Genomic DNA, 24,549 nt, shown 5'->3' with positions numbered 1-24,549 from the left:
CCGTGGATATCCGCGGAAGTTTGGGCTATATACAGTAGTATCTGCCATGTATTCTGAACTTCTTTCGCACCGTACGTAACCAACCGTGCTAATAGGAGGTGCGGGAGGAGGACAACAAACTAAAACACAAAAAGCATTTCTAAAGAAATGAGTTTTTAACTTAGATTTAAAAGTGCATAGCGTTCCAGATGACCGCAGAAGAACCATGTGATGGTTGGGCATGTGTGTACGTGTTGGGGTTTTTTGTGTGTGGTGTGCGTGTAAACGTATTTTTTTTTGCAAAGACTAAAATGGCCTGTTCACCTGCCTGGTTGGTTGGCCCATAAAATATCCGTGCGTGATGAAAGATTGCAAACTTCACATGTGAAACTGCCGCGTTACAAATGGGGTACATCGCAGTCAATGGGCAATCTCACGCGAATTTTGTAGTAAAGAGTGAGTAACCGTACTCTAGCCGTCCTTGACGCAGTGTGGGGAAGCGTAAGGGGAAAATATCACGCAGCGCTCCCTCGAGTGGAGGACGCCCTTCCACCACCAGCAGCAGCACAAGCGATAGCTGTATCCATGGATGTTAGATTATTGCACAATAGAACCTCACCGAAAGCACCATATTCGCAAAATGGATAACAATTTGTGCACATCAAGGCTATGAAAAAAATCTATACACAACCGTTATACCTTTTTTTTTTATAAAAAAAAATGGTAAACACAAGCAGTGTTGCTGTTACGAGGCCGCGATAATGAAAATTTTTTTTAAAACAAAATAAAAATAATATATTAATATATTTTTATTACATTTTTCCACCTACGTGACTTTACCGAAAGAACCAAAGGAGTACATATTTCACCACTTTTATCCGTGAATGTTGCTGGAAAGGGGGCACTCAGGACCGTTATCACGCATCACAACGTCCGCGGTCGCTGCTCAGTCGAATGAAGGCCGGGCGGGTTCGTTGTTACGGTGGCGCAGTGCAGTGCTAACCGGTTTCCCACCGCTCCACCCCGGCACGGAGCACGTGTGGGTTTGTTGCAGAGGCGATGTCTCTGTCGGACTTCCGCGGATTTCTACGTGGGACGTAGCCTGCACCGCGTGTGTTTTATCGCTCAGTGGAGGGTGACTTCCGCGGATTTCTACGTGGGACGTTGCCTGCACCGCGTGTGTTTTGTCGCACAGTGGAGGGTGACTTCCGCGGATTTCTACGTGGGACGTAGCCTGCACCGCTTGTGTTTTGTCGCTTAGTGGAGGGTGACTTCCGCGGATTTCTACGTGGGACGTTGCCTGCACCGCGTGTGCTTTGTTGCACAGTGGAGGGTGACTTCCGCGGATTTCTACGTGGGACGTAGCCTGCACCGCTTGTTTTGTCGCTTAGTGGAGGGTGACTTCCGCGGATTTCTACGTGGGACGTTGCCTGCACCGCGTGTGCTTTGTTGCACAGTGGAGGGTGACTTCCGCGGATTTCTACGTGAGACGTAGCCTGTACCGCTTGTGTTTTGTCGCTTAGTGGAGGGTGACTTCCGCGGATTTCTACGTGGGACACTGCCTGCACCGCGTGGGTTTTGTCGCTCAGTGGAGGGTGACTTCCGCGGATTTCTACGTGGGACTGGGGTCTGATAGGGCGGCACGTCAGAGCACAGAGTGAGGCTCGCAGAGGGAGGAGGATCGGGGCAGTGAGTGGCGTTCTTCCTTCCGTGCACGCGTCAATTGGGAGATATTTAGAACTTTGCGTGTGTTTTTTTTTGCACACGAGGCCACTGGTAGTAACTACAACATCGAGGTACACGCTGTGCACCCACACGTACTCACACACAGAGTGGCACGGGGAGGTGAAGACGTGAAGGCGTACAAAGGAATCGCCGAGGGGGGGGGGGAGTGTGGTTTGCCAACACATGCAAGAGCTTCACCGTAGATAGGGAAAGGCAGACACGAGAGAGGGGTATACAGAGGGACACATACGTATATACACACACACATACGCGGAGAGATAATTGTGCAGGGGCTTGATACACGAGTGGGTGAAGGTCGGCGTACAAAGGGAGACGCCAAAATCGCAGGGAAAACGCCCATCCCTGCAGGGGCTCCCGAACTCCACCGCGAGAAAAGAGCGGCGTCCAAGGCGGTGAGGTGAGTGAACATCGCCAGGAACCAGGGATACAAAGGCGGCCAGGCGTGGTGCTGGCCCAAACACTGCCGGGCCTTTCTAGGTGCTCGCTAAACAGAACTTGCCCCAAACAGCATGTGCATGCTAATTCAGGGGAACTCGTATCAGTTGTGCTGGATGAAGGCCTCTCCCAAAGCGTGCAATTTAATACAAATACCTGTGACATTGGCGTTGTGTTTGTATCGTACCGATGTGGTAACAAACGGCATGGGCCCATCGTCTCTCTCCCACGTTGTGTTGTGTTTTTTCTCTCTCCTGCGTCTTGTGCACATAGTGGCGCGTGTAAAAAAAACACACAAAGCACAGCAGCGATTGTTGTGAACGCTGAGTTTGTGTAACTGTATAAATGGACCGTACCGAACAGCCCACACACACGCACGCCTGTTTCAAGTAAGAGATGGCTGGGGTAAGGGACTCTTAGACCGTGACATTTCACGTGCGAGGTGCAGTATTTTATAGTACGCGCTTGACTTGCACAATGTGTTTTGGTGGCTTGGGCCTATTTGATTTGCTGTGTTTTAATTACAATTTCGCGTGGCCACCTATAATGTATAAATACCGTACTCTGTACAACTTAAAAACACCACGTGCGGAATGGTCATGTGTTGGTGTATACAGTCTTGGGCCTATTGAGGATATTTTGTGGATCAAAGAAACCAGTATTGTTTTAAATGCGGATTTGCATTTTCTATTGTATGTATAAACTTGCCTATAACATATCCCATCACCTGGAAAAGGCATCGGAAGCTACGCAAGTTATAGTTTCCTGCATGCTGCTTTGATGGGTGCCCGCCATACACAACAACACGTGTTGTTGGTAGGTGCGTGGGCAATACAGAAACATTTTATGTATTCAATTTACCGACCTGCACTTACCAGCGTAGTGAAGTATGGTCAAACATCCCTCGTCCAGCTTCCAGCAGTGGATTGACTAAACGGGGGCCGTTTTGATTTAAAGCTTTCGTGACTGCAGTAATTCATATTCTTAGTTTTTTCGGTAAAGTCACGTTGAAGAGAAACGTCGTGAGAATTTTTTTATTGTTTTATATATATATTTTGTTATTTTGTTGTTTCTCTTCAACGTGACTTTACCGAAAAAACTAAGAATATGGGGGCCGTTTTGTTGGATTAAGTGTAAGGTAAACGACTATCTTAAGACTTAAAGTAAACTTGAAAGTGCACCTCGACAGATTATACTGCCATGTGTGTGACTATGACTCGGAATACATTCACCCGGGTGCGTTTAATGCAAATGTATGAACGTTGCATTATTTTTTTTAATTGCTTACATTCTTTAACTGTAGCACGGTTATGGTATCTTTACATCACGCGTGGGTTTGTGAACAATGTTGGTGTTTTTTCTCTCCAGTTTTTCCACTCTTGTTTTATAGGTTTAGTGTGTCGTGTGAACGTTCATCAGCCAAACGCATCTGCATGGGAATGTTGTTTATACACCGTACTACATAAGTATACGGGTGCCCATCATATCCTGGGTCGATTAAAATCGGTACCATTGTGTGGCAAGGCAGCAGTGGTTGACTTTGTGTCATTGTAATGTGGAATTCCCGCAAACGCCACCGGCCAAGGGAGATGAATTAGCACCTTACGCTGAAAGACACTGACGTTCATGAATACAGTACAGCAACAAAAGCTAATTGGTTGTCGAATGTGATCATGTGTACATGTGTACATTGTGTGTGTACTCTATGTACCGTTTGCTTAGTTGGTATTGGTTTGGGTTTGCAACTTCACGTGCACAACAGAGTTCGTGTGATGGGGGTGTGTGTGTGTCATGTGTTTGTGTGAAAGTCGTGTGTGGGTTCGAGCTCTCACGTGGCCGGTTCTTGTTTCCGTTGCCAACTTGTTATTGTGGTAACTTTGCACACCCCCCCACACCCATCCACCCACCCACCCATCCACCCACCCATCCACCCACCAACATGTATGGTATACCGTGTGTTGAACTTATTTCGCACCGTGCTTATTGGGAGGTTCTGGGATTACACAGTCACACAAAGAGCACACACGCATCAAATACTGTGCCATCATCAACTTCAACAGCCATGATCGTGTTACTGCTGGATGAAGGCCTCTCCTAGCCGTGGCATTATGTCGATTGCCCACATGAATGCGCACTGCCTGATTAACTCAATAGGCTATGGCACATGGCAAAAAAAACCCACCTCGTACAGTCACGGCGTGTGCACGCTTGGCCACTGTTGTGCAAGAAAAAAGACAGCCATGTACTCTTCACCAGAGCTGTTATTTATTGATCGTAGTAGCCATTAGGCAGTGTTACCATATCAGAGGTTTGACCTATAATCTGTAAATGTTTTTTGTTCCATGTGTTTCGGGTTGTATCGCGTGCTGTTGGGCACGATCTCCGCGTATTTACCAGCGTATCACAAATCATGAGCCTGGCGTAAGTCGTGGAATCAATCATTGCACATTGACAAAGTACAATTCATATTTAACGCACGTGTTGTTAGACGCACAAGGAATAATAATTATTTTAAAACGTACGTTCTTAAGGTGAATAATAGCGTTTAACCTCACAGATCGTTGGTAGAAGTGTCTTGATGTCAACATGCTGTCATGTGCGCTGGCTTTTTAGGCCCTGGTTTGCCCAGGGCAGGCTTAGATTATCGTTGCTTTTGGCGATGTCCACAGCTATGTTGCCATTCCATTGCTCCCCACAGACACATGCAGGCAAACAGATAAACACACGTGAAAATATTACACCGACGTGCACATGCGCACACATGCTAGATACCCAGAGGCCCTATACTTATTTCGAGTACAGACACGGCTTGTTCCTAAGTTTCAGCAGTTATTTGCAGTTACAAGTATCATCGTTCAACTCCCGCAACTTGTGTGGTAATTTTAGTGGAGCATTGCCAAAGTACACCATCTGCCGTACAAGTGAATGCGAGTCCATGTGACACTTTTATTAAAGCCAGTCGACTGTTACGTTAATGTGTCATGGCACAGAGTGCAAAATGGACAATGAAAAACAAATAAACCTAACGAAATCAACATAACTGCAGGATGATGGCCTCATCTCATGGATCTTGCGATTCAGCAAACCATCCAGTGCCCATTCACTGCCACACCCGAGCGAATTTCATCACTCCATCTCTGCAGAGGACATCCTCCTGGGCATGTCACCTCCTTTTGCTGCCATTTCGTCGTTAATTATGACACGTTTCAACTAATGTTCAATTTACGTTATCACTGTCCGTGTTTATGAACCCCTTTGTCATAGCAGGAAATATGTACTTCTTAAATACTCTATTATTTAGGCCCATTGGTGTGTTGCTTTTCATTAATCAGTTCAGTTTACCAAAAGCAGACTCGCCTGCTCTGCCTTGGTTACGTTAAGGAATTAAGTTAACACGTTGCACAAAGCAGACTTGGGTCTCAATATAATTTAAACTTCATAATTCATTAGTTGTAAACAATTTCAATTTTCCCTGGGCAAGAAAAGACCAATACTGTACATTATAACTGGGTATTACAGAATGTCCAGCTCTTTATTGAGACATCATATGATCAGGTATGATTTGCTGGTTATCTGTATTGAAATGAGATCTTATCTGGATAATTTTGTTCCATTTAATTAACATACTGTACTCGTGATAACATAATTTAATAATGAGCCTTTTAAAGGATTAACGGTGGTGCTATATGTGCAACTGAGTGTTTTGTGGCAGTCTTAATTGTCTTGAACAAGTCCACCTTCTTGTGACAAGGACCAGACTATCCAAAACACACCAACCACTGTTAGTTTCCCACCACTGTTGTGCAGCCTCGCTATGGGGTGTTTATTTCACCTACCTGTGCTAAACATTGAGCTACCATTCTCCACATGCACTCACAAATACAGAGATCCCCCTTTTATAGCCTTTAAGAGACTTGGGCCAAGTGCTGTTAGTAACCACTGGCAATGGCACACGAGATGGTGGGTGGCCAGCACTACACCCTGCCGTCTTTGTCTCCCCAGTACTGATTTTTACCCACTGCACGAGGTACTCGTTAAGACGGAGTCCACCTTGGGGAGGCCCGGAACCAGTTCAAATATTTGTCTGTTATTGGTTGTTAACGGGAATCGAACTGGTCGCCGGGTTCGTAGTGCTTGTGCGCCGACCACTACATTACCACTCCCCGCATATACACTCGCACACTGTGTGCTATGTACAGCGTTTCGAAATCCAATTTGAATTGGGAACACTATACGGTATAAATTCGCTCATATTGTGCAATTCTATGCCTCAAGTGTGCATGGCTCCGTGATTAGTGTTGACTAAAAACACATTTTCTGTGGTTACTGCCATTCCAAACAACATTTTCAAATCCAGTGTTTCTATATTTTAAAGCTTTCCCTCGGAAAGCTTTGCAGAGTCTAGAGACTTTTTTGGGGGTAAGAGTTCTTGAACGTTTATGCAGGTCTGTCTGGATAAACCCCACACTCATGAAAGTGAGAACACTGAATATAACCTGCAGAAACATATTTATAATACTGGCCTCTACAGGGACTATCGTGTGTTACCCTGTAGGTGGATTCACTCATGAAAATAATTGCCCAATTATAGATTCTCCATCAACGCTACTTCCAAGTCATGGATTACAGGTGTGCATGTCCAGTTTTTTTAAGCATGTTTTATTTTTCAAACTAAGTTCATTCGGCTGCATTTTTGGTATTTGTCATTGGAAGAAGGACAATAAAAGTATGTATTACCGAGCTTCATTCTCCCTCGCCCAACATAATGGGTGTTCATAATTTTTGCATTGAGGACTGCTTTGCCTCACATACTTAGAAGTAGAGGCCACAACCATATAATAAATACAGGTCAGCGAGAGAGGTGTTCAGAAAAGATAGATATATATAACAGGAGAAATATGTGAGAAATGAAATGGAAGAGAAGTGCAAATAAATAAATATGAAGGGGTACAGCACTTTCATTGAGTTTGAGTAACACCATTAGGCAGGTTAAATGAGCTCACCGGTTAGATTTGGCCCACTGGCTAGAGTTTTAACAGCCCTGTTATATGTTGAACTTTGTTTGGCACTATGCAATATACACGACCAGCTTTATGGGATGGTTAAATTGCAAATGTATATGTAGATTTATCGTAGACATTTTAAGAATATATTTTATCAGCCTGTTATAAGAATAAAGCAAACATGGCTTACTTGGTGGCAAGTGACATATGAAGCAATCTTAGCCACCCTTCCCCGTTTTCACCAACCTGCACTGGCGCGCGTGGTGAAGTATGGTCAAACAACCTCCCTGACCGACGGGGCTTGGCAAGACCCTCATCCACCGTTGGATTGACAAGGGCTGTATAGTATATTATGTACAATATAGTTTTTGAATCTTTCATCCCTGCTTGTGTGCTTAAACTTAATGTTGGAGGTTGAACCATCATCCCATCAGGATAAATAAAATGCGTAACGTTTTGTAACCATTCTGCGCTGTGAAAATTAGGAATTTCCACCACTGGTTCTGCACCACCTGAAATGCTTGTTTGAACCAAGATACATTTTGAGTTTAACTTGATACAGTATAGTGTCACTGCTGTAGTTCAACCAATTTTGAGCCCACATTGTTAGTTACTATTCCTGGTGCACTTTGCTGATGATGCTTAGTGGTATTGAAATGAGTGCAAGATTGTCCTGATTAATAAACAAATGTCATTGGAAAACTTTCATATGGAATTAGTTCGGTCCAGTGGATTATATATTTGTATTGACAATTTCACAAACTAATTTTAACGTCTACATTTTTCAGAATCATATACATGTAGCCCTTTTCCCACTGTCAAACCTGAGCTGTGCCAGGGCAGTGCGAAGCCAGACCACTGCAGGCGTTGGCTAGTTTTTCCACAGCAAAATTCGAGCCATGCCTCTGACATCACACAATGGGTAATGTAGAGACGCGTATGGATGACGCTGTGTGATACTGTATTTGAGTTATACCAACTGATGTCACACGTAATTACCGCTTCATGAGACCTGGCCCTGCTTGGCTCCAAATTAGATGCAGATGTTTTGTTAGGTTGCCATAGCATCGCATGGCATGGAAAATATCCAGTAGAAAACCACCCATAACCATTTGGCCCCAGCTTTGGCTCGGCTTCGATGTACCAGTTGGAAAGGATGTAACGAGTATGAGGGTGGTGCTGGCAACCTTGAGCTTGCAGTAGAAATGCCAGATTGATGTGGCAGGGACAGTTTATCCTTCTCATCTGTAAAAAAATATCTGTGGGGGTTAACATAAAGATTAGAGTGATGAACAAAACTTATAAATATGTTACCTGTTTTTTTAAAGCATGTAACCTATTTCTCATCTAAGCAGTTGACACTTGGAGTCCTGTCTAAAACTGCTGCATTGTTAGGTCAGGTGGTGTATGGGGAATGGAGTGCACTGAAATGGGGTCACGGACACCATGAGTGTGAAGATGAGGTGATGGTGCTGAAAACAACAGCACAGTTTATGCAAAATGGTGACTGTATGCTTTTGCTGTGTCATGCCATTATGCTGTTTCTTGACATGTGTTTCAGTAAAACTTAGGTTTTTTGTTTTACAAAACTTAACTTGAAATGAACAGTGTTCTTATTTAAGGATGTAATGCCTGTTCCTGCTATTATCTGTTCTACCAATCTGCAGAAAATAACGTTTTCCCTAGGACATGCTCTTTTCATTGAGTGGAGCTGCGATGCAGTGGCTTGTGCACTGCGCTATATACCCGGTCACCTGAGTTTGACCCGCAGCCATACCGAACATAGCCAAGCTGGTCAGTGTAGGTTAGCAGTTATACATTTTTATTCACGTTTAAAAAAATCTAGGTCAAATACCTTTCGGCATAACTCATCATCATTGTAATACATCCTGGATTCCAGTCAGATTGAGTCTTTACTTGACTCTTTATAAAGAAGTTTATTTGTACAACCCTTGGTGTAATCTGCTGTCGGATGAACGCCTCCCCTCGCTGTCATTCATGTGTATTGTTTGACCATACTTTGCCACACTGGTTCGTGCGTGTTGATGAACGGAAATGGGTGCATGGGACTGGTTTAGATTTCACTCTCCATTGAAGTTAGCTGTGGCCAGGAATCAAACTCGGGTCACTGGTTTCATAACATTGCACAAACCACTACTGCACCACTCCACTCCATGTTTGTATATATATGGAGAAATTATTTTTCCGTAATTAGTTTTTACATACATTATATACAGTTATGTAACATTCACTTTAACGAATATATAGAGCTCGGACAACAACAAAAAAGAAAGTCTTAGAAATAAATGTTTTTGTGCACGAAGCAGCAGCGTGGTGCTCGGCGTGTGTTTGTACAACGTGTCTGGCTCTGGGACATATTTGGTGTTTGTGTGGAGTTTGACCCGCGTGATCCAACCCCAAATGCATTCTCCCCATTGCACGATCCCCCCCCCCCCCTGCCACAAAGCGACAGTCTCAATGTCCCCTTGGAAAAACAGCTTTACACTCCGACACACAACAGCGGAGATGTCACCATAGCGCTTGTGCCAGGCTAGCACGTGTTGCAAAGGTTCCTCTTGCTGGAAAATCCATGTTATTGATGAACAGACTGATGTGACTGACACATGCTCTACCTGCCCTCAATATAGTGTGATTTCTCGCCTGACTTTGCTCATTGTTGTGAGCATTGCTCTTTCACTTAATATTGCTGGAAGATGGTTGTCGTCACCTGCACAGTCAGATTGTAGTGAGTCCAACTGAGTCGCAGACGTTGCCTTGGGAGCAACACTATTTATTTAGCAACTTCAACATAACGTTGCACAATCTACACTCGGGTATCGAATGGCCATCTAACCACGCTACGGCAGAACTAGGCACGGTTCGCTATCCCGGCCCGGACCACAAGCTGGGTCCCGGTCCGCGTGGCTAGAGGCTTCTTTTTCCCGGTGTGGCTCTTCTTCACACAAAGAACCTCGAGCTCCTCACGGGGTGCCCGTTATATCCCCCTGGGCTGGGGCTGGCTCCGCCCTTTGCCCCGCCCACCTTCCAGATCTCTCGAGCTCTTTCTTGAAGGCTCCCGTGAGCTCTTTTAGACCACGTGACCGCCCAGCGGCCCCCGTCCACCGGTGGCCCCCCTCCAATATCATCCGGTCACGTGTCAGCAGGTCAACCAGCGTATCATACCCCAACGTAACCCTGGCTGGCTGAGGCTCCCTCTCGCTCCCTCACCGGGAGCCCGCACCGCACACTGCTCGCGGTGCCTCCGCGCTGGCCAGCGCTCACCCAAGCCCCGCTAGGGCTGGTACAATGCCCCGTAAGCGGGCTACACGTAATGTAAACACATTATACGCCGTGGCTTCGTAAGGCCGGCACCACACGGTGACGATCAGTCACTACAAAACTATTTCACAGCAACCTCCACAAATGTTGATCTTGAACCCATTGGTATCGATCATCAGCAAGTATATTCTCTAGTATATGCCACAATGATATCCACCATAAGCAACCTCTTTCCAGCCAAATAGGAGACATTTGCAATTTAACACACAGATGCCTATCTGTGATTGTTTTTTTTTATTTTTAAAAAGTAGTACTTAATAGATTTTGCACATTGCAAGATCTGTTGGAAAAATATTGGGCAATATAGCATTTCAATTGTTCAATATCAAATTCCATATGGTAATTTGTCATTCGGGTGGTCAAGTCAAGTGAAAGAGTGGCATTCAATGGAGCCAACGCATCCTTGACATCCATTGCGCAGATCGAGAAATGAAATCGGCTTGTATGCTGTTGCCATATCGCAGATCCGTGAGAGATGATGACTGCTTTGGGAAGCCTTTATCCAGTAATGGATTGATTATGGCTGATTAATTTATAATTCATATTGTGTGAAAGGACAGTTTGAACATTGATTGGATTTGTATTGAGCGTTAGCTGATGATGTTTACCAATCCCAAGGTCTTCCACTCATAGGAAACATTTTTTGATTATTTCTTTATATATTTATTAATATATATATATTTCTTTATATATTGACCAGATACTGACTATTGTAATAATCTGCACCCATACTCATTGAGCATGTGGAAAAATAGTTTTGACTTAATACAAATAGTGATCAAGTTAAATTGTTTTAAATTTTGTCTTTGGAGGGGGGGGTGTGAGGGGATATTACTGAACTCTTTTTTTGTTATAAAGTAAATACAAATTGTAGTTAATTTTTGGATTTAAAATGTATTTTGAATGCCACAAAAATGTGTGGACTTCACAAATTTTCACTTTTCATGAAAATACTTTTGTAAATATGAGTGGCTTAAAAACTGATGGACTTATTTGGCAGTACTGCATGTCATTCGGCAATATAGCTATCTTTGTATGATTTTGTAGCATTTGATTAATTATTGTATTCAACATGTTAAAAATGGAATCCTAAATGTAATCCCTGCTTGAAATACAAATGCCGACTTAGTCGTTAAAGCACGATTAAACCCATTACCCTTGCTCGGACTGCCTGCCGCCCAATTAATACTTGCTTCCATGGGTAAACAAAACCCCACTACAGTACACAACCAGGAGACGCACCCTCCCCTGCGGTCTCTGGGATTAAGAGACACTCGCCTTTGGGTTCAGTAAGAATGTGAGTGTATATTGTCCTGGTAAACACATGCAGACGTGTTTCTACTTTGTCATCTCTGCGGCTGGATATATTTGCCTCGCACCGTACTTGGATTGTTTGACCGCCGATACTTCAACACACTGCTCCTTTCTTCTGTTGCAGGCTGTGACTTCCCCCCTCCCACGTGGTACCAGACCCCAGACCATGTCAGCACCTCCCGCGAGCGAGACGGGCTCGTCGCCCCGCCGTGCCCCGCACAGCCCCACGGGGCCTGGGGACGTCCCCACCTCGCTCTCCTCCATCTCGCCACTCTCCCCGAAGAGAGACTTCCTGCTGCCCAGCCCACTGCCCACGCGCCGATCTCGCACGTACTCCGCGTGAGTGTGCATACACACACATGGACAGTGGGCGGTGACCGCTGTGACAGGGTTGCGTGGTGATGGTTCTAGTGGTGTGTGTAACATGCACAGTGTTAATTTAATCCGAATTTTGTTTTGGTTTATAGTCATTGTTTTAACATAGTCGATGACAACCTGTGGACTATTAGCCACGTCTTGGTTTGTGGTTTTCATTGAGTAATTATCTCAGTTTTCTAGTTAATGCACACATGAGCTTATTTCAACCACCTGTAAGAAAATTGACAGTCTCTTGCTCAGAAATTGTTATTTCTCTTGACAAGAACATGCTTTTGACCATAAAGTGCCACTCATTCTGTGGATGTGCACGTTGTTTGCAGAGCGGCGAGAGCGGCAGCCGGCCCGTCGTACCGGGGAGTCTGTAAATTCTTTTGCCGCTCCAAAGGTCACGGCTTCATCACCCCCGAGGGGGGCGGCGCCGACATCTATGTGCACATCTCAGAGTGAGCCACCTGCACGAAACGCAACCACGTAAACTCAGCACAACCAACTCACCAAACACAAAGACAAAGATCCCCCTGTATAGCCTTAACAACAGACTGTTGGGGCAAGTGCTGTTAGCGAGCACCTATGAAGGCCGACACGGCACACGAAGGGGGTGGGTGGCCAGCGCCACGCCCGGCCGCCTTTGTCTCCCCAGTGGCGATGTTTAGACACCGCACAAGGTGCTCATTTGAGGCTGAGTCGACCTAGGGGAGGCCCAGGACCGGTTCAGATAATTGTCACTGGTTTTGGTCGTAAGCGGGAATCGAACACGGATAGCCATGTTCGTCGCGCAGCGCGATGACCGCGACCTTACCTCTCCCCAACCACGTAACCATATGCATCCGCATCATCAAATGAGGTTGCATGCACAAAACCTAACCGGGTGACTCGGCACAACCACGTTATTGAACGTACTCACGTGAGCTCAACCATTTGACTGAATGCAACCACCACAACCATGTGACTCTGTGGCAGGTGTTCAGCAGGATTCGCAGGTTGAAAGAATCTGACCAGGGATCCCATGAATGAATACAACCAAGTGACGAATCTCATTCACATGTGTGTACCCGACACGTCACCGGCCTGGGACAGGCTGTGCGGCTCGGTTGCCTGCACAAGCCAGCGATTTAAAATTTTCTTACAAAACCTCTGTGCTCACGTCACCGGGTTACAGTGTGAGTCACCTCACTGGGCGCTCTCCATTGTAAGGAAGGGACATTAATTAATTAGATAAAGAGTCACATCCTTGGAGTAGGATGCCAAAGACTTCAAATTTGTCCTTGTGCCGAAAACGTTTGTGGATTTGTGCATGGGTGAGTGTGTGTTTGTGGGGACAGTAGTGTACAATAGTGGTTGGCGTACTTCGTTATGAACAATTTCTGGCCAGGACTAGCTTCAGTGGTGAATGATATCCAAATAGTTCCTGGGCCTTTTCTAGGTCGACTCAGCCTTAATTTATTACCTGGTGCAGTAATAAATTGCAGTGGGTAAGCATCAGTACCGTCTGTAGGGCTAAATGTGGGATCTTTGTTTCGTGTGTATGTATGTGTGCATGTATGTGTGCATGTATGTGTGCATGCAAGTGTCTGTGTGAGTGCTAGTGCTATGATCCCCAATGACATAGTTTAAATTCCTGACTGAACAACAAGAACCATTTACAGTAACAATTTGAACCATCACAAACACCCCTCAGAATTCAATTCATTACCTGGTGTAATTGTGCACTGAATTCATAAATAGCACCACTTCTGAGTGCAACCTGTGGGCATTTGTAGGTACTCATGAACAACACTGGCCCCAACATTTTGTGCAGGCTAAATTAGGAATCTTTGTGTGGTGTCACCACCATCACCATCAGAGGCATTTATTGTAACTATAGAGGATGTATTCTGTCCAGGGGCGGAGCCAGGATTTCGTCTTTGGGGGGGGCTGACTTAAATATTCTGAGATATCCAGTGTTTATGTTTTCCAATGGGCGCCACAAATGTATAAAACAAATTTTATTGGATTTGAACGCGGAGTTTATTCATAGGTCGGAGCCGCTGATGTGGCTAATAAGTTCGATAAGTTCGAAAGGCTGCCGCTCAAGCAGCCCGCAGGGCAGCACAAGGTGGCAGCCTGCAGGGCAGCACAAGGTGGCAGCCTGCAGGGCAGCACAAGGTGGCAGCCTGCAGGGCAGCACAAGGTGGCAACCTGCAGGGCAGCACAAGGTGGCAGCCTGCAGGGCAGCACAAAGTGGCAGCCTGCAGGGCAGCACAAAGTGGCAGCCTGCAGCATTTTGCAGCAGCCGGATATCCGGTTATCCCGATTAGCGACTTTCCCAAAATTTCAGGGGGGGCTGAACCCCCCCCCCCAGCCCCCCCTGTGGCTCCACCCCTGATTCTGTCAGCTCGTGTGTGTCAGTGTGTACACGTCTGAGTGTACTTGTGAGCATGTTAAAACACGTTTGCACATGTTTTCATGCATGTGTAATGAGCAACTTCCGAGACACAACGTGTAGAGGGCTTCGTATTTAATTCTCACACTTGGGCACAAACACTGGGCGATATAAACGTATCTACGTAGCTACACACAGCCGACCTCTCTACACAGCCCCATCGTCGGCATCTAATTACATAGCTGGCTGACTAAGGTAGTGATAACGACGATGGGAGCTGTGCAGAGGATCGGCCATGCGGCCGGACGACGAAGAGAGATGACGGCGAGCAGCGACGCAGCCAGGACCCGGGACCCCGCGACAGCTTTGAACCTTCGGTTACGTCCCCCCTATATACTTTCCGGCGTGGCCAGGCCCCGCCTCTTTCTAGAACCTTCGAGCAGGTTCCCGGAGCTTGCCGACTGACCCCGCCTTTTACCTTTAACCCAGACACGCCCCCCTTCTAGTTGGTCATTTTATAATGCGCCCATACCTGTGATTACCCCTCCTGGCCGACAGGTGGCACCCTGTCATTACAATGCATGTACGTGTTTTGCTGTGTGTGTACGTGTGGGGAGGAGCGGTAGTGTAGCGTGTAGCACACTGCGCTACAAACCCGGCGACCTGAGTTCCATTTCCGCTCACGGCCAACACCAGTGACGATTTTCTGAAACGGTCCTGGGCCTTCTCCCCTAGGTCAACTCAGCCTCAAATGAGTGCCTGGTGCAGTGTATGAAAAAACGCCGCCACTGGGGAGGCAAAGGCGGGTGTGGTGCTGGCCACCCGTCCCTGTGCATTCTGTGCCAGCCTTCATAGGTGCTCGCGAAACAGCACTTGCCCCAACAGTCTGATAAGGCTATGCAAGGAAGCTTTGTTTTTGTATATATGCATGCACGTCTGCATGTATGCACGTGTGTGTGTGTGTGCTATGTGTGTGTAAGTATTATATAACGAGGTAAGAGCCCATGTAGACCAATGTCAAGGGAGACATCGGTCTCTGTATGTCTAAGAGTGTGGGAGCTGTGTTATGCTGGTACTAGGTCTACAAGGGCAGAGGAAGGTGGTGGGTGTGTGGGTGCTATTATGTAACATTGTGAAATACACCTTGTGAGCTGTCTCGCATCGGTGGTCTTTGCTGATGAAGGTCACTCGGGGTTCCTGCCATTTGCTTCCCAAGGACAAAGACGTGCATGTGGGTGCAGCTTTGTTTGTGGGGGGGTTGGTGGAGTAGTGGTTTGCGTGCTTTGCTACAATTATGGTGATACAGGTTTGATTCTTTGTCATGTACAACAACAGTAAAAAGAGTGGTATATGATTTTTTCCTGGTTTCTCCCCAAGGTTAACTGCCTTAGATGAGTACTTAGAGCAGTGTGTCAACATCATCACTGGGGAGACAAAAGCAGCCGAGCATGCTGCCCGCCACACAACCACAACTTGTGCCATGCTGGCCTTGATAGGGACTCACCGACAGCCCCAGCAGTCTGTATTGTGTTGCTGTGTGTGGGGTGTGGCGGTGCAGTAGTTCGCGCACTGTACATTTGGTGGCCATGGTTTAAGTCATCGCTGTTCCTAAGTGACAAGTTGCATCTCGGCCTGTCCTAGGAAACCCCTAGGTTGACTCCGCCTTAAATGAGGATTCAAAGGTGGCCATGTGTGGTGCTGGCCATGCCTCCCCTCAGAAGGCCTAGCCTTCTTAAATAGGTGCTCACTAACGGTACTTGCTAAACATGGGATCTTTGTAGTGGCTTTTATAGTGATTTTATGATCCCAGTGGTCTGGGTTCCATTACCTCTCATTAAGCTCATTCCCCTTGACAATGTGTATCTGAACCTGATCTGGGCAAATTTGAACTCATCTCAGCCCATAATGAGCATTTATATACAGCATTCAGCACGCGGGATACGAAGGCTGCCAGTTGTGAATGGCATATGCCATACATACCACAACATACTCGGCTTTCACTACAGTCTTTACAAAAATAAACTGTGTAATCTCAAAGGCATTTTTGTATTTCACTTGTGTGTATATGCATTCATTTGTGCACTCATGCCTTTTTCCTGTGCTTGTTGGTGTGCATGCGTGGGTGCGTGGGTGTTGAGGTCTTTGGTGCGTGTGATTTTTAAAGATATGAAAGTGATGGAAAGTGACTGTGACTCACTGAAACCTGTGAGTTATTCACAGGTGACCCTCATCCTACCTCTTGGGAAGCATTTGTTGTTACCCCTGCTCATGTTTTGGCTTGCATGCTTGTGCGTGATCCCAGCTCTCTGTGCTCATGCCCTCGTGTTCCTGTAACTGTGTACGTGTATCCATGCATCCCCAGTTACACACACTTGCATCTCCACACACCGATATATTTGCATATTTCTGTACTGCGTCTTCACATACCCGTGGATCCACATATCCTACGGACGCACGCCCATGCTTCCCCCCCGCGTTCACGTATCTGTGCGTCCGTGTCTTCTCATACCCTGTGTACCTCGCAGTGTGGAGGGCGAGTATGTGCCGGTGGAGGGCGACGAAGTGTGCTACAAGCTATGCTGCATCCCACCCAAGATGGAGAAGCATCAGGCAGTTGAAGTCAGCATCATTCACCTGGCACCGGGGTCCAAGCACGAGACCTGGTCTGGCCACCCCATCTAGGACCCAGGGCACCTGGGCCTTCCATCCTCATCTCTACCACCAGCCAGCCGCACCAGCCAGCCTTGCCTGCCTCTGCCCACACTAAACACATGACTGTGGGGACACTCACTCCTAGTCCGTTGGATGGTTGCATAACACATGAAGGTAGCATTTCTCTTAGTTTACACGGATTTAGATAGGAAACTTAGGGCTCATGAGTTGATTTATGCAGCCAGCCATAGGTCCCCCGAGTAAAATAAATGGCAGTGAGTTATTCGTCTGAAACCGGCTCTACACACTCAAGCATTCCTGGCCTCTATCCCCATGACTTCTAGTTTAAATCTGCTTTTTCTTATTTTCAAAGTATAATTCACATTAAGTAAGTGTCAAATATTTAATTTCTAATAAATCAAAAGGTTGCTTTGAGTTGGTACACATTTCAAAAATTCCATTAGAAATGCCATGCAATTGTTTGAAAAATGTAATATCCCAAATTCAGTTGAACTCCAATTAAAACCCTCTATCATTGGTTCATTTATATATTAACATTCCTTACATTTTTTTTTATTTTAAGTCCACTGATCTCCCACCAATTCTATCAACATTAATATCTGACACAAGTCCCAGAAACTGGAAGCCCCCCAAAGCTTCATCATAATTCTGAGAAACTGCAATTGTAGAAATTTCATCTGTAATACTTATATATCACCCACTGTCATTTATGGCTGAAACAACACTTCTTATCCACCCATCTTCACCCTTTGGCCTCTGCTATTCCCCTAGACTTTCAGCCGGCTCCTGCCAAACAGTGCACATTTAATACAGTTAATCAGGAACTTCACTACAGTTGCGGACACAACCATGTGTTTAAGTGTATTGCTGCTTTAGCACAGGTCTCTATTAAATGCTTAATTGCTGGAGCTCATAAACCAGCTAGTGAGAGTCAAAATAAGGCCATTTTTCTTGTCAGGGACCATGCCTATATAATGGGGAATGACATTGTCTTAGTTCAAATGCCGTAACACATGCTTATGTTGGCAATATCTGACAATGCTTTATGTATCATATGCAAAGTGGCATTAAAGAGCAAACAGCACAGATGATGTCTGGTCGTGTAGATGCGCGTATATCACCCAGACATCATAGCGTCACTCAATCGCTTATTAGAATTACCTCCATATTGAGCAGATATTTTTTGCGGAATCAGGAAATGTACCTCACCTTTTTGAGTGCATTATATAATTAGGCCATCACAATTTTGGATATGGTTAAGTTTATTAGGATGCATAGCGTTGGACATGCACGTATGCACCAGTACACACACTTGCATGCACATGTATGTATGAATGCGTTTGCTTTTTAATAGTTTCATTTTGTTATGAACGGCTGCTGTGAATTCTGCAGAATAGGATAACGTTCATTGAAGTTCTGCATCAAGGCTGGTATTCAGAGGTGGCTAAGTGAAGCTTAAGGTGTGTTGGAGCAGTCGGTCAACATCACTGGGTTTGAATTCCAGTTTCCAACCTGCCCGAAGGGTGAACCCTTTTGAAGATTTTTGTGATTGTTCTATATAGCTCTCTGATGTGTTTTCGGGTTGTACCATGTGGTGTTTGGCACGACGTCCGATGATTTGCTGTACATGCTGGGAGCTTCTCTTAGAGCTTCTATTCTTGAAGAAACTCTCAGTACGTGGAGTACAACTTAAGATGGCATAACACAGTACGCCGTTCAAGCCGAAACACAGAACCAACTTCAGACGTTGGTTCCATCCAACCACCAATAACTGCACAAAAATTACGTGATTTAAATGTGCGTAATTAAATGTTTTGCCCAACCCAGAGAGTTGTAAAATACGTAAACTTGCATTGAATGACAAAGGGAACCACTCGCAGAGTGTGCGATTGCGTTGCCACAGGTTGTGGCAAGAGGAGCTTGTTGAAGAGACATCGTAAGTTCTAAAGTTAATGAAAAAAACCTGTGGCCAAACAATAAATTATCAACCTTGTAATGTTACTTGATTAATAACTTTCTGCCATTTCATGACCAGTGGAAAGGGTGTTGACTTCCAGATGGCATTCTGACTTGGTCCATGCTCCCACGGAAGTCTTACTAGAGCAAATGTTCACTGAAGAGAGTTTGATAATAGGACTAGGTAGATAGATTTATGACCTCGGTTTCATATTGGAGCAACAGGCTCTTGAATGAGCAATCAGTCGTGACGTTGCTGTGATGATGCAGGAATGGGAAGTACTGTCGGTGAGGTCGTATACAATGAAATCCGCATTCGTCTTTGGATTAAAAAAAAAATTGAAGATTAAATGAATTATAGATTTTAGATTACAGTAGCCTAACCTAACTGAAAAATGCATTAAATATAAAAAATATATTTTACATGTTTAAGATCACTTCCTGAGCACCGTTCTCTGCCAGTGGAGGGCAGACAGGAGGAGGTGGCAGGGGACAGTGGGAGGGACTAAGCCCACAGCCTTGTGGCTCATGGGGATGGATGTGGGTCGTGGTACCGATCTTGGAATGTAATAGGGATGTAACCGGCTGTTCCTGGTCTCCCGAGCCTCCTTGCCAGTGGTCATGAAAATGTTGCATTTGCCTTCCTTATTATACCACTTTCTCGCAACAGACATTACTAAGATTAACATAAAGATGTGGGTGCGATTGGCAGCCTAGACTGGCGAGTTTGGGTTTGTTACAGAGTTCTGTATTCAGATTTCTACAAATGGCACGTAAAACACGCAAGGTAATTACAAACAACTAAACATGGGTTAATAAATGGCATGGATTTCATAATCTTTAGATATGTGCTTTTAATTGAATATGCTTTGTTGTGGCATCAATCTTTATATAGTATGTCGGACCATGGACTTTTCCATTCCCTCTATAGTTCTGTCATGTTCTGCCCACAGCTACTACTACTAAAAACCATGGTGTCTAGCTAGTTTTCTCTCCGTTTATTTTATGCTTAAGATGGAAGAAATTTGAGGATGCAATAACAAGTGCTTTATTAGTCAAAACATGAGTTAAATATGTTTTCGGGGTTTTACAGAAATGGAATTACAGCCCTCAAAAGTGAAGCAATTGAAGGTTTCCTACGCAAGTATGAAACAGTTCCATCTGTTTATAGGCATGTGTTGGAAACTCCATATTCCTATGGCATGGACAGGTTGGTCCTTTGGACAACCACTGGTGAATTCACACGGGGGGCATCAAGGTTATTGACCTTGCAGTGATGAAAGAAAGGCTGAGTTGACCTCTGGAATTATATCTTGCAACTTCATGTTTGTGCTACCCAGCTGATCAGTACAGCGCCAAGTTCATCATTTGGATTGAGTCCATTCTGAATGAGTTACTTATTCTTTTGGGATGGTTTAGTTCATCTTCATTACGAAGCCATTGCACAGACACGTGCGTGTATGAGAACAGTGGTTGCTTTTCCGACCTTTGGACCTGGATTTGTATGAGGCCTTCCTGTGAATAATCGTCAACAGGGTGATTACAACCAAATGAAACCACAGATTAGACAACAAAAAGTAAAATTTGCATTGTAGTGAAATATTTGTCATGAGTATAGTGATGAGAGGTCAGTGTCCTCACACTCCGAATGAACACTAAGAGTTTCTCATCTCTCGAGGCTCCAGAACCAATTCTTGAAAATACATATCACTGGCAGGGAGCAGTCTAAGTAACACAACAGCCTATTGTTGGGCTTATACCAAATAGAGCTGTCTCAACAGGTAGTGCTCATTTTACTGACCCCAAAGGAAATATGGTGGTGGTAGAAGTCTTGACCCTGTGTTGACCCTGTTTTGGATGTGAATTATTTGCAATTATGAGCCCATAATTAGAAGCGACGCCCACTGAGCTTTCCCTGTGCTAATGGAAAGTGGCACCAGTGGCACTTTTCTTGGGGAGAGGGGAGCGATATGGAGGAGGGCAATGCCGTATAATTACATTTGAAATAAAAGGGTTGACGAGACTTACTAAGGTGACAAAGTGCCTGTAAAAGTGTTCTCATTAGGGATTCTTTAAATATCCTGGGTTGATTTTGTGCTCATCACACCAATCTGCACAGTGTCTGTTTCAGATTTTGTCAAAAGCATCAGAGACCACTTCTAGTCCATGGGCCGGAACATAATTTGGTAACACTTTTAAGTGGCAAATATTTAGTGATAACTGTTTCTGTAAATGGCTTATCTGATTACGTACTTACTATACGGTCGTTCAATAATTTACTTTTATTTGCGATTAAAAGATCATGGTGCAACATACGCGTTTCATTTTCAGGTGGTACCGACGAGTAAAATTTTGACCTTGGCTCATTGACTATTAGTCCAGAGCAATCATAACGTCTACTCCACAACTGAAAAACGAGTTAGAATTACTGTGTCATAGGGGGAAATCCCATAGTGCATTGTATGTGGGCACGTGTATTCACAACAGCCTGATTAGTGGAGCAGAAAACAGTCGTTGAAATGATGATACAAGCATAACATTTGATCGCCTTCTAATCAAAGATGGTCACCATTTTGTCAAGATGCCCACCTGTTTTCCAATTTTTTATGTCCCTTAGCAGTGCTCTTCTGTCGTATTGGTCTTTGTATCTATGTTTGTGAGCTCATAAAAAAATGGATGCCGCTTAGATGCAAAAAAAATATGGAGTTTTATTTTGAAGCTTTGAGTTGCGCCGTTTGAAACCCACAAGCGTGTGAAAAACTCAAAAGGAAGCCTTTGAGAAATCACGATGTGCAGCCCAACCACCTGCAGACTCAGCAGGTGAGCATCTCACACAGTTTGTCATGGGTCTTCAAGTGAGAACGAATGATTCAGAATTAATCCCTCTGAGTAACAATCCAGAGTACAGTATTGGTGACATTTAATTCCTGTAATCATTACATAATTGTTTAACATTTGACATGTCTGACAGTTGTTTTAAAATTAACATTGTTCCTTTCTGATCAGCTGCTACATTTTAAATTACACATTTTTATCTGTTGAGTTTCCTCCAGTTAATTTCCTGTGCAGTCTTGTCAATATAAACAAAGCATTCAGGGACCTGCGTTGACATGTTTAGTCAATTTATTTTCGAGGATTTTGTATGTAGGAGAAAACGGAGGTTACTAGAGAAAACCCATACATATATTTGGATAACACTAACGTTTTGAACCCACTTGCTGTACTGTTACCGCCTGACCTCTGCACAGGTAGACAGGAGATGGCAGCTGTGTGAATTTGGGAGCCTTGCAGCACGTAATATCTGCATGACCCAATAAGTCTGCCTTTAAATAGCTATGTTATAGGCACACGCCTCCACAAGCTTTTGTTTTCATCAACGAAATGTGTACCAGCTGTAACGCTGTTTAGTGACATTGAGACAGCCAAACAGATACTGTTCAGGCTGACACTGAGGCCGATAAAGGGAATGTGGCACTAGTAAACTGTTGCCACAGACCGGGGATAGGGGTCTTGATTTGCTTTTATGACACATTGTTTAATGAATCGCTGACGTGTGTTGTGCATTCATTATTAAAAACTCAAAATTAATATATGCATGTCGTCGTAAAATGGGTGTCAAAAGTCATCCTTGGTGAAACAACTGTAACGTGATCACACTGGACCGCTTTGCCGAAGCTATGCACGGTCGGCATTGGAATCCCACATGAGTATTGTACCTCGTGTCTTTTGTCTATGGTTTATGGCATACTCATTGAAAGTAACTTAATATGTAGCGCTTATAGACCCTATGACAAGCATATACAGTACTGTAGTTGATTTCAGAGAACAGATACGTTATGGTAATTCAGGTAAGGTTGCTAGGTTGCTTACTGTTTGATGGCACTCAAACCTGTATTGGTTTGGGAGAAACTTCACAGGGTTGGTTGAGGCGAGGACCGTAGTTGCTTCACTATCTTGTATGACGAGCTAGGGCCAGTTTTTTTCCACTGCAGTGCCGCTATTCGCCGGTTTTATTAATTATGATACACATTACTGTGCTGTATAAGCAAATCTCACAGGGCCACGGGACGTTGTGCAGAGAAGGTTCTGGGGGCAGACCTGTGGATGGGCATTGACTTGACAAAACAAGTTTTCTTTTACCCAGGTGCAAAACCTAATTTTACTTTAAAATCAAAAGGAGTTTGCATCTCAAGAGAGACCTGGTTGTATTTGTATGATTCTTGTGTATGAGGGTCTTGACTAAGGATTGCAACTACGTACTGTATTGGCAGTTTTAGGTACCGAGGCGGGTAACGTGAGTCTTGATGGGTGCTCGGGATTGTATCGTGGCTCCAAAATTTCATAAAAGCGATGCTATTTTAACCATCGCGGGGCACAGTAGACAATAGTTGTAAGCTAGGGCGGGAGACAATGATAATGTGGTGAATTCGGTCAGGATAGCCAAATTTTTCAGGAGCGTCCCACTCGTATTCTTGGCGAAAACTCGCACTTTACAGAAACAGGTGAGCGTTTTGCATGCACCTCATACCGGTAGGAACCTCATACCAGTAGGAACCTCATACCGGTAGGAACCTCATACTGGTAGGAACCTCCTACCGGTAGGAACCTCATACCGGTAGGAACCTCATACCGGTAGGAACCTCATACCGGTAGGAACCTCATACCGGTAGGAACCTCATACCGGTAGGAACCTCATACCGGTAGGAACCTCATACCGGTAGGAACCTCATACCGGTAGGAATCTCATACTGGTAGGAATCTCATACTGGTAGGAACATCATACTGGTTACACCAGCCCACAGGGGATTATTGTGTCCGTCCGTCCGTCGTGCATCCAAAGATGGGAGGGGTGGGGCTGGGTGGAGGGGAAGGAGGGGCTGGGTGGGGTTGGGTGGAGAGGGGAGGGTGGGGCTGGGTGGGGCTGGGTGGGGCTGGGTGGGGAGGGGGTGGTCACCCCGTGGTGCCCTTATAAAACTCAACGTTTCACCTACTCACGCCGGCTTGTGCCCGCCCTCACAGTCGGGCATATTTGCGGAATACACCACGTGGTGCCGCCGTTGACCCTGGCCATTGACCGAGCAACCCAACGTTCCAACCAGCTCCCTCCGCAGGAGAATGTGTTTATTGGTGTACAATATACCAGTCCTGGACGAGACATTCTTCGCTATAACACCTGCAACGGTGCGTCCTTTTGGGACATGCTTGAGCAGGTTTCAGTTTATACCCGCAACCCTAGCTAGCGTCACTTATTTAAATTATGATGGGACCCCCATTTCACACGACGCCCCAAAATGACCGTGTGCAGAATCTAATCAAGACCACCACCTGCCGGTATATTCCAAATGTGTCGGGTTTACTTAGAAT

General features: G+C 45.1%; 1 protein-coding gene across 1 annotated transcript; it reads left to right on the top strand.

The window, feature by feature from the left end:
* The first annotated feature begins 1,534 nt into the window (after nucleotides 1–1,534).
* CARHSP1 (calcium regulated heat stable protein 1) lies at nucleotides 1,535–22,773 on the top strand. The gene is made up of 4 exons (XM_032960897.2): nucleotides 1,535–2,122; nucleotides 11,941–12,155; nucleotides 12,515–12,637; nucleotides 17,082–22,773. The coding sequence occupies exons 2-4, from the start codon at nucleotides 11,983–11,985 to the stop codon at nucleotides 17,236–17,238; spliced, it is 453 nt and encodes a 150-aa protein (XP_032816788.1). The 5' UTR covers nucleotides 1,535–2,122; nucleotides 11,941–11,982; the 3' UTR covers nucleotides 17,239–22,773.
* Nucleotides 22,774–24,549: the final 1,776 nt, after the last annotated feature.

This window comes from Petromyzon marinus, chromosome 26, assembly GCF_048934315.1.
Source record: "Petromyzon marinus isolate PM22_M1 ecotype Great Lakes invasive population chromosome 26, UKy_Petmar_22M1.pri1.0, whole genome shotgun sequence".
In the NCBI taxonomy this organism is placed as follows: Eukaryota; Metazoa; Chordata; class Hyperoartia; order Petromyzontiformes; family Petromyzontidae; genus Petromyzon; species Petromyzon marinus.
The sequence above is the reverse complement of the archived record's forward strand: the minus strand, read 5'-3'. Positions and strand labels throughout refer to the sequence as shown.